The sequence below is a fragment of the Polistes canadensis genome, unplaced genomic scaffold (genome assembly GCF_001313835.1).
Source record: "Polistes canadensis isolate GaletaPanama2010 unplaced genomic scaffold, ASM131383v1 scaffold_36, whole genome shotgun sequence".
NCBI lineage: Eukaryota > Metazoa > Arthropoda > Insecta > Hymenoptera > Vespidae > Polistes > Polistes canadensis.
Window position 1 is genome coordinate 29706 of NW_014569583.1, and position 11011 is coordinate 40716.

General features: G+C 28.2%; 2 protein-coding genes across 2 annotated transcripts in view; both read left to right on the forward strand.

Moving 5' to 3' along the window:
- Positions 1–1155: 1155 nt before the first annotated feature.
- Positions 1156–2260, forward strand: LOC106784473 (39S ribosomal protein L11, mitochondrial). Its single transcript, XM_014744033.1, has 3 exons — positions 1156–1387; positions 1497–1686; positions 1814–2260. The coding sequence occupies exons 1-3, from the start codon at positions 1256–1258 to the stop codon at positions 2074–2076; spliced, it is 585 nt and encodes a 194-aa protein (XP_014599519.1). The 5' UTR covers positions 1156–1255; the 3' UTR covers positions 2077–2260.
- Positions 2261–2511: 251 nt separating this feature from the next.
- LOC106784475 (TLD domain-containing protein 2) overlaps positions 2512–11011 on the forward strand; it is a 150822-nt gene continuing 142322 nt past the window's right edge. The window contains exon 1 of the mRNA XM_014744056.1: positions 2512–3338. Within this exon, the coding sequence (XP_014599542.1) occupies positions 3319–3338 (20 nt within the window). The 5' untranslated portion in view covers positions 2512–3318. The remainder of the gene's footprint in view (positions 3339–11011) is intronic.

The window sequence follows — 11011 nt, forward strand, 5'->3', positions numbered from 1 at the left end:
TGGTGGGGACTAAGAGTGATGTTCTTTAAAAAAAGTTCTCGTTTTGATTATCTTATTTTCTTGAAACTATATTCGGATGTGGACATCTTCAGGATGCACATCCCTCGTGGGTCTTCAGAAGCGGTTACCTCCTCGTGGTTAGACCCGGACAATGGATATTACTTTCCGTGTAATGTTTATCATATTTTTATATGCTATACATTACATTACAAGTAAAATCTAGCCAAAGACCGCTTACCATAAACATTATAATTGAAATTAGTTTCTTTTAACTTCCTAATTAATATCATATTCTTTTATTCCTTTCCTTGGTTCCTTCTATCCATTTAATATACAGAAACTAATTACTTTATAATGTTTTTTAATCATTTTTATGTATTTACAGATACCAGGGAGTAGTCAAAAATTGTTGAAATTTAAGTTGCGATCTATAAAAGAGATTGCATTCGATTCATTCATTGCATTTTTAAATTCCGAGAATAATATTTCTTTTTTGCAGGTTTCTTTTTTAAATCAAGCTGCAATGGATAGATAATAGGCTTTTTCTTTCTAAAGAATCGTTAATAAGATATTACTTTATACATCACTGATAATGTTGCTCTCTTACGAATATGTAATATATTCTTTAAAATTTTACATATCTATTATCCTATTTTAAAATATTACATATCTATTATTTTACTTTGAATATTAATAAATTTTGATCTTATGTTTCATTAGATCAAAATTTTACTCTCGAAGTTATCACTACGCAGGAGCGATTAAATAATTACGTAAAAATGAAGATATTAGTCGTACAGTATACGAAACAAATTTTTTCGACATACACTGCATTTTATGAATGCAGGCTTTTCACACGTATACGGGTATTTTAAATCGGTAATGTTAGATTTAACTGCAAATCTTTGAGATTTTCTTTTATTTGAGCTCCTAATATAATATAATAGCTACTTTTTAAAATATATATATAAATGCATTTCTCAAGGCACTCACATCTTTACACACTAAAAATTTAAAATAATTATTTAAAATTCTATTACAATAAAAATATACTATATATACTACTATAAAGAATATATCATATACTATCATATAATATCAAATAATATATCAAATACTTTCATACCGTTATCGCGTTAAGTATCTACTTTCGCCTACTGGTGGTTCTGCTAGTAACTAAGATGATTCTGGGTAGATAAAGAGGAGACTTGTGAGTTTCTGTGTACTTCTGTATTCTTTGTTAATATTATTCAAAATGTCTAAAGCAGGGAAAATGAAAATGGTTAAAAAAGTAATGGAGAAAATAGATCATTCTTCAAAATTACGTACGGATATACCTGCAGGAATGGCAAAACCTACTCCACCGTTAGGTCCTATGCTTGGACAGGTTAGGTTATGTTTAGTTAACTTTATTTGTTTCTTTTTTTTTCTTTTTTAATTATACACCTTTAATTTGTCAATGCTTTATACTAATATAGTATATTTTATATTTTTAGAGAAATATCAATATACCTAATTTTTGTAAAGATTTTAATGAAAGAACGCAGCACATTAAAGAAGGAGTACCGTTACCATGTAGAGCCAAAGTAAATCCTGATAGAAGTTACAATCTAGTCATACATAAACCACCAGTTACATATTTCTTAAAACAAGCAGCTGGAATACAAGTAGGCAGAATGGAGAAAGGTATAAGATCTTAATGTCGGTATTCTCATGTGAGAAAGTAGTTCGTAGAAAGAATATAATTTGTTAAAGATAAAGCTAAATTATATGAAACGATTACTTACTTTAGGTCTTGATTTATTTGTTACAGATGAAATAGCGGGCAAGATAACTTTCAAACATTTATATGAAATTGCTAAAATCAAATCAGAAGATCCACCATTAGCGTTAATGAGTTTACAACAGATTTGTTTAATGATTATTGGGATAGCAAGAACTTGTGGTATTGAGATAGTACGTGAAATAGATCCAAAAGAATATGATGAGTTTTTAAGAGAAAGAGAATTAAAGGTAGAAGAGCGTAGGAAAGAATTACAATTGGCCAAGGAATCGAAATTACTTAGAACGGCATAAAAAGTATATATTCTTGTACGCAAGAGAAAATATATAAACATTTGTATATAATCGCTATCTGTACATTACAACAATCATTTGTATGACGAAACAATCATAGACAAGTAGTATCAAATTAATCTGAGTGATAATAAACGATTATCGTTATAGTAGTGAAAATAAATAAAAAATTAAGTTCATGCGATAATTATTAAATGATAGTAATAATAATAATAATAATAATAATATTATTAATAATAATATTAATAATAATAAACGAATCCCTTCAAACATTAAAAAATAACTTTATTAAATCTACAAATAATATTTGAATTAAAATGATATTATCGATATGATATATCCAATGAAATTACTTCAAAGTGAAGTAAAGTATCGAAGTCTCGACGGAAGATGGCGACAGTTGAGTTGACGCTCGGCTGGACGATCGATGACAGCCTGGGCCGGGAGTCGCAAAGCGTTAGTTTCTTGGAGTCAAATAAGATATTTCGTTAACGTGACACGCGTCTAACGTACGTAATAGTTAAATATATTGTGTCCGTGAAAGGTATTTGTTATTATTTTCATTTTAATGAATGTGAACAAAGTAATCAGTTGTTAATTCGTAAGAGTTCCTGGTAAGATCATCGTGTGTTACCGCTTAAAGAAGAAGAATAAGAAGAAGAAAAAGAAGGGGTAAAGGTGGCGGTGGAGAAGGGAGAGAAGAAGGAATAGAAGGAGGAGAGTGTTCACTCGTGTAAGTTCGCGCGGTCTCGTGTGTGATAGTTCGGGTGGTTAGGAAGGGGGTGTTGGGGAACGAGGAAGAGGAGGAGGGAGCGAGAACGCGCGACTCGCGTAAAAGGGAATAGAAAGATATAGAAGATATATAGAAAGAAGGAGGGAGAAAAACAGATAACGTGGATTCGTATCACCGTGTAACTCGCACGCGGTTTTGTCTGTCAGATTTTTTTGTCTCTCCGTTTAACCGGTGTTTTTTAATCAAACGAATAATAATACGTAATACACACGTATGCAGTTACATACGTATTCGCGATTATTGTTTCCTTCTCGATTAATTTTCTTTCGTCCGGTGTGTTAACACTCCGTTCCCCTCCCATCTTGGCAGCCCCGCGCATGGCGGTGCCCGTTGCGTTAAAGGTGTGACATCCTGGAAGCTCGCGGGGTGAGGAGTGAATATACTTCCAGAAAGGACGACGACGTGTTTCGTTAACTTGGAAAAACGTCATTCATCCCTTCCCTGGCCTTATGGCGGATCGCGGAAAAATGTAAGTTTTTATTTTATATCCTTTAATATCTCTTTCCATTATTTTTTACTATCTGTTCGTTTATTATCTATCCATCTCTCTCTTTCTTTCTTTCTTTCTTTCTTTTTTTTCTCGTATGCAGCCTTGTCTAGCCAGTTAAACGTTTCGTTTCTGTTTTTTTATTTTTGTGTATTCATCCGCGGTATAGAGATACATAACATAGATAAATAGATAGAGATTAGAATAAGATAAAAAAAGATGGATAGATTAATAGATAAATAGATGATACGAGGGGAAGAGAAATTTGATTGGAAATAAGTATTTATTTAGTATTTATGCGAAACGTCCAATGGATTCCAAATTGAATCGATTTAATTTGATATGTTATCGCTTTGTATTATACTATTCTTATATTTTTTCGAATTTATACATGCAAGTGATTGTTAGAATCGAACGAGTCGTTTTAAATAAAACGTGTACGTTGCAATTCATCGGAGGTTACGGTGACCCTTACTATGGCCATTTTCCTACAGCCAACTTCAAAAGTATCAAAGTTCAATCGAATCATATTCCTTCGAACATTTTTTATTTATTTATTGTTTTCAAATAGTTTATTTATATTTCAACATTTAATATAAAATCTTATAGAGATAAAAAGAACATATTGATATTCGTTCCTATTTATTTTCGTAAATCGTCATAAAGTTTATCAAAGTTGAACACCGCGCCAATGGTTTTTCTTTAAATAATATTTTTTATTTGTCAATGTATTTTTTTCATTAGCTTTTTTTTTTTTTTTAACACTGTAGCCGGGTTTGCATAAGCGCTCAGCTACGTTTCTCATTTATTTTTCATTAATTTATTTACTTCAATATTTAATATGCAATGCTACGGGTTAAACACTATGTTTAATATTCATTCTTATTTATTTTTAGTATTAATTTTTTGAATATCAAATAGGTATAGGTATATATATATATAATATATTATATATTTCTACTTATATATATATATGGGTATGTATTCATATACATACATACATGAACCCAGTGAAAATAACGTTATCTACAATGGCGTTCCATCATATTAGCATACTTTGAAAGTCTTTTTAAATTTAGAATCGATATGCATAAAATTTGAATACTTTTTGTTTCCTATTATTTTTGTTCTTTTTTTCTTTCTCTTTTCTTATTTTTTTTTTTATCTTTCAATCTATCCCAAATAGCAATAGAATAGTTCGAGTGTTAAAAAATAGTTGTAAGCTTTGTTATTTTTATTTTAAAATAAAAAGTTCGAGACAAAAAAAAGAATATGAGAAATTGAAAATGAAAAAAAGAGAAGAAGAGGTAATAGAAAAAAAAAACAAAAAAAAAAACAACAACAAATGAAAATAAAATGATGATTTTATTATCGCCGTTGAAAGATTCGAAGAAGTTTCGCTTACTTCTTCTTTTTGATGGAAATACATACGACCTTCCAACACGCCCACATAATGAGCGGGAAATTACGGATAGCTGCTTGTAGATGACAATGCGTTTGTGTGTGTATATATGCGTATATGTACATCTATATATATCTATATGTGTGTGTGTAGATATTTAACGATAACGGTCTTCAATTCTACCAATAAAAAGATTTGTAATTTATTTTGCGATTGTAAACGATCATTCTCGTATCGAAGAATAGAATAATTGTTGTTGATGTCGATCGTATTCGTTTGGTATTCAATCATATAACATTTTATTTTTTCCATCAATTATAATATTAATTATCAGTTCGTAAAAGAATAGACAATTAGATTTACCAATCAATCCCCTTCAATAATTTAGTTATGATTACTGATAAAAACCTTATGACGATTGTAAATCGTTATTTTATACTTTCATATTAGATTACTATAACGAATCATAGTTGTAACGAATCATAGATTAAAGAATTAGAGGATTTTATATTATATTTATCTCAAGATTAAAAACAAAACAGAATTTTTGTTATTTTAATTATACATTTATTCTTTTTTATTCTTGTAATTGGCTAGTTTATTCGAATATTTAATTTATAATTAATTTTAGAAATAATTAAATATATAAATAAGTACATTTAGAGATATTTAAAGATTTTACATCACATACACATACATACATTTTATATATATATAAGTCTTGAAAATTTTAAAGAATAATAGGCTTAGAACTTTTCAACCGATCTATGAAAAATAAATAATAAATATACGTAAATATATATATAGATTCAAATGATAAACAAGGCATAAACAGATCTTCTCGTTTGTTTACGACTTTGATAGAGGTTTTCCCATTTATTCGCAATCAGTTTTATTCCAACCATTATACTGGTAAGACGTGTTCGATTATTATCTAATTGTATATATTAATCATTTATTTAAAATGTTTAGACAATGCAGCACAATTATGCAACTCACAATTGGTCTGCATATTCTGCATGCGAGTGGGTTGAAAAGTATTGACTTTAACATACAAACAATCTTATTTTTCAAGTTAAATTAACTTATATTTTTTTTGACATAGTATTTTTAAAATTTTGTAAAAGAATAGGTTCAAAAGTTTTCAACCCACCCTTTTATATAAATTAAACAAATTCTGTTTTTTTTCTCTCCTAATCGTATAAATTGAAATAAAAACATCAGGATGGTGATTGAATTACGGTGATAAATTTGATAGAAAATTGATCTCATTTATGGGGTTTTTAAGAATAATAATAGTAATAATAATAATTAGTAGAAGAAAAAGGTATAAAATTTGGATTAGATTGTAACGATGAATAAGAAATCGTAGGAAAAATTGACACTAACAAATTTTCTTTTTCTATTTTTCTTTCTTTCTCTACGTTTATCTTTCATAGTCGAGTTTATAGAAAGAGGTCCTGTCTGAGTTACTCTGATTTATCTATCTCTGTTTTGTCTATTCTCTATCGGAAGGCCGTACGTTGACATAGATGCATAGAATATTCTACTTGCTTGCTACTTGAAAGTCAAACGGGCTATCGATTTTTCTATCGACTGTGTTACAATAAATTATCCTCTTTTTCTTATAATTTATGTAGATCCGTATAGACTTTGAAAGAGAGAAACTATCTTTTATTTTTCACAATCAGTTAACAATATTATTAACCGTCTATAACATGTAACATCATTTTCTTTTTCTTTTTAATGGTTTAATACAAAAAAAAATCATATAATGCAAAAATTTATCGTTTATAATTTATGATATTATTCGAAAAAATGATGTAATATTATAAAAATTATGATTTATTATTTACGTAGTTGGGTATCGAACAGTTTTTAATCTAATATAAAGTTTATTGATCAACATTTAATACTTCTGAACAGAAAATCATTTTGTTATCTTAAGTTTTGGAAATGACGTTGTCGTAAGATTTTATTTCGATACTTCCTTTACAAATGTTCGATTATTATCAAAGAATTCGAATTGAAATTATTTCACCGTAGGTAAATATAATTTGCTTATTATAAATACAATCGGCGATAATTTCACGGGTATTAAAAAGAAAAACATTTGAATATATTGAAATATTTAAATTACATAGTATAGAGGAGTTAAGTTTAAAATATAGTTTAACATTTAACACAAAATTTCTTTTCATTATTATCATATAAAAAGTATCGAGAGAAAAAATTATCGGATCGCAAATTAACAGAAATGTTTTTTTTTCTTTTAAATCACCTCCTCCCCCACCCATCCTCGATTTTCTTCTTTTTAAATAAATAATCGCACTTTGAATTTTGCAAAGGGGTCGTAGAAAATGAAATAATAAAAAGCAAAAATAACAAACAAAAATAAAAATAAAAATAAAAAAGGAGAAAAAAATCGATATAGAAGGGATGATAAACGAGTTTAACGGAAACAATGTTATAGATCCGCGATCAGGTGGAATCGTACGATACTTTCTATTTAAAATGGATTAGAAGAAAAAGAGTATTACGATCAGTTTGATCGGTACTTCGGTGGTTCTTATCGTGGAACGTTTCGCTTTAAAGGACCGATCGATATTCGGACTAGATTCAGCAGAGACTCCAAACGATACCTAGTCTTCGTGACATTCGTGGTTTGCCGCTAACAATAAGCTTTACATTTTAACGATACTTACGATCCTATACAAAATCGAAAGTTCCCTTAGAGAAATAATTCTTTATTAAATTTTCACATATTATATATATATATATCCACGTTTTATCGAATTAATAATTCAATTTACGAATTTATAAAATAAAACGATCTTCAATAAAATAATAATAATGTTAAATATTTATTATTTAATAGTTAGTCTTAATGTGCAAAGGGGGAATTGTATGTATATATCTATATAAGTATGTGAGTGAGTTGAAAAATTTTGAGCCCAACATAGAAACCATTTTTTTCTTCTTGTCTAACTCATTGTTGTTTTTCTTTTATCTTTGTTTTTTTTTTTAAATACCATTTTTATAGTTATTCAGACACGTATATCGTTGATTCTTGAATAAATGTCGAGTTAGGTTGACTCAGCATATTTTCAATATGTATTGCACATATCCGGTAACGTCATCAACGGGTTTTGGATAAATAAGACAATTTTTATCTGTTACGATCGCACGTTTCGTGAATATTAAAACGGATGTATTCGCCATATGGGCGAAAAAACGTGCAACGATTCACCGAGTGCTTAAATTATACACTATGTAAACAATACGGATGTATCTATCATTTCATTGGATTATCTCGAACAATTAATTTCTTCCAAATATTATTTTTATCCTGCAACAAACAAGAAAAAGAAGATAATTATTTTTGTATTTTGTTTTACGCCAAACTTCCCACCTACGATATCTTTTCGAAACTTATTTTTTCATTTTCTTCTTTTCTTATAGCGATAATTTTATATTTAACAAATTCAAGTAATTTTCTTTTATCTGTAAATAATACAGATTGGTGAGTGTTTTTTTGAAATGTTTCGAGCCTATTATAGAAATAATTTTTTCATTCTGTATAAAGTTAAATTTTATTTATAAAACAAAAAAATTATATTTTATTTTGTTGATTTATATTTTTATGAATCTTATAATATTATAAAAATGGTTGAACGATGAGAGGTATAATTATTTTTCTAATTTTTCTTTTTTTTTTACATTCAGTTATTAACTTTACTTCGAACTTTTTTTCATGTTCCCAAATTAATTTTACTTTTCACCGTTGTATCTTATCCCTCTCATTTTTTATTTTTCTAATTAGATGTTAAAAAAAAATAGGTAAAAGTAGGAAATAATAACAAGGAACGGAAAAGAGATAAGGCACGCGTTTATTCTATCTTTTCTGGGCCGTTTTTACGTTTGTAAACGAGCCTAACCAAATATACATATTACAAGTATACATACACATAGATCATCTTTACACGATTTTACTTAACACCTGCACGTTTTTATCTTTTATCTATCTATGCGATTGTCTCAGCATCGATTAAGCATGGGTACTTGTAAATTTTTTATTGGCAATACTTTGCTCTTATATTCGTCACTTTTATCTTTGCGATTTGTTCTTTTTCTTTTAACTTTTCCAATACTTTTTTCCAATTTTCATTTTTTTTCTTCCTTCCATTTAAAAGTGAAAGTAAGTTTACGTATATAAAAAGTTGTTTCCAATTGTTAGGTTGAAAAAAGTCGCTATTTACTGTTATATATAAAAAAAAAAAAAAGTAAAATAGAACAACTCTTCTTATACGTATTAGAAATGCATATTTAGTTTATTCTTTTTTTTTTTTTTATAATAAATTAAATCTATATACTCGTTTGAAACGATTGTTAATTTAATTATCTTATAGATTATGTTTCTCTAATAAGGATGACCAACGTTTTTAGAACAGTTGCAATGAAATTAATAGCAAAAAGAAAGGAAAAAGAAAAAAAGAAAAGGATATATTATTACTAGTGGCTTTTGGGTCATACCCCCTCCCCACTCTCCCCTTGCCATTATCAATCACCCGATAAAAGTATTACGGAAGTAGTTGGTTTTTTGTTTATCTATAATTTAATGCTCGTATGATAATCTGAAGGATATGTCCGATAAAATTTGAGTAGGATACTATTATGTTAGGGGTTAACTCATTTCGAAGTTTTATCGGAAACCAAGGTAACACAACAGTAAGGAGAATAAGACTTTAACCAGTTGCCCTTTTGTTATATATTCCCTTTCCTTTCCCTTTCTATCTTATTTTATTTTATCCTATCCTATCCTATCCTATCCTGTTGTTCCCCTGCGAAGAAATTGACGACGTTATCGTCGAACGAAGGAAACTAACTCGCCCTTTCGTGTATCCGAGGAAACCTTTTGGTCGTAATATCTCCTCTTTACTTGCTTTTCTTCCAACGAGCCAATCACTTCGGTAGGAGAATGTTTTTTACGTTTCATAGTATCCTCGGGGCTCGTTATACGAGATATTGTATAAAGTTAATCAATAATAAATAAAATACAATACAAAATATAAATTTATATATGATAAGTTAATCGTAAAAATGTGTGTGTAATTATTAATAAATGATTAAATAAATAATCAAAATAGTAGGTTATTTTTTTTAACAAATGATTTAACATAATAATAGAAAAATAATAATCATTTGTTTATAATTATAAGGATTATTGATTTTATTTATTGTGTTATTATTCGTGTTTTTATTTTATCTTCTTTCTCTTTTTTCTTATATTTATATATTTTCTTTTTTATAATTCATATTATTAATTAAAATTTTTGTTTGTTTGTTTGTTTGTCAAGTTCCCCATTAACTTGTTATCGTCTTACAAACAATCGTCGTTTTATCGTTATTATTTTCTTTTTGAAAAATTTATTTTTATTATCGTGAGATATATTGCTCGTTAACAAATTATAAACATTATTCTAACGTTATTTAATGAATTATCTAATACTTCTAGTATTAGATAATTAGTGTGTTATCTAATCTCAATAAATATCCATTAGACCAATTGATGTATTTGAAGAATAACGAAAGATAGAAAATTGGTTCGAGATAAAGAAAAGAAAAATTATCTATATGATGAACATTTCTCTTTTTAATTACATATTATACGCTTTTCACGTGTTATCATAAGTACAATACCATTTTAAAATGTATACATATTTACATACACGACGATTGCGTTATATCACAGGTTTGGTGATTAAATATTCCAGTTTTTCCTCTTCTTCTTCTTCTTCTTCTTTTTTTTTTCTTTTATCTTTTTCTCTTTATTTTTTTTAACTGCATGCACGACAACGTGACATAACTATAGACAATGGTTTTAACATTTAACATGCTTCCAGTTGTAGAAACGTTTCAAAGCAAACGAGTCTCGATGCGAAGAAAATGTATTGTCCAATTGGCTTGAGACACCCTATACATATATATCTACATATATATATATAGATACTTGGATAGGCCGTCGATATCATACGACCTTGTGGCATCGACCACTCTACCATTTTCCTACCTTTCTGAACACCGAACAACGGTATCCTTTCATTTGCGAAAACCTTTTTCTATCTTTCTCTCTCTCTCTCTCTCTCTCTCTCTCTCTTTCTCTCTCTTTCTCCTTCCCTATCTCTCTTATTTTCTTTCTTTTAATTATTCGAAATTCTCTCATCTCGATTGCATTAAAAAAAAAAAAAAAAAA

What these genes read in the sequence shown, in the direction of transcription:
- LOC106784473 (XM_014744033.1), top strand. Translation starts at nt 1,256, where the DNA reads ATGTCTAAAGCAGGGAAAATGAAAATGGTTAAAAAAGTAATGGAGAAA. An exon ending in TAGGTCCTATGCTTGGACAG is followed by an intron (nt 1,388 to 1,496) that starts GTTAGGTTATGT and finishes TTATATTTTTAG; the next exon opens with AGAAATATCAATATACCTAA. An exon ending in AGTAGGCAGAATGGAGAAAG is followed by an intron (nt 1,687 to 1,813) that starts GTATAAGATCTT and finishes TATTTGTTACAG; the next exon opens with ATGAAATAGCGGGCAAGATA.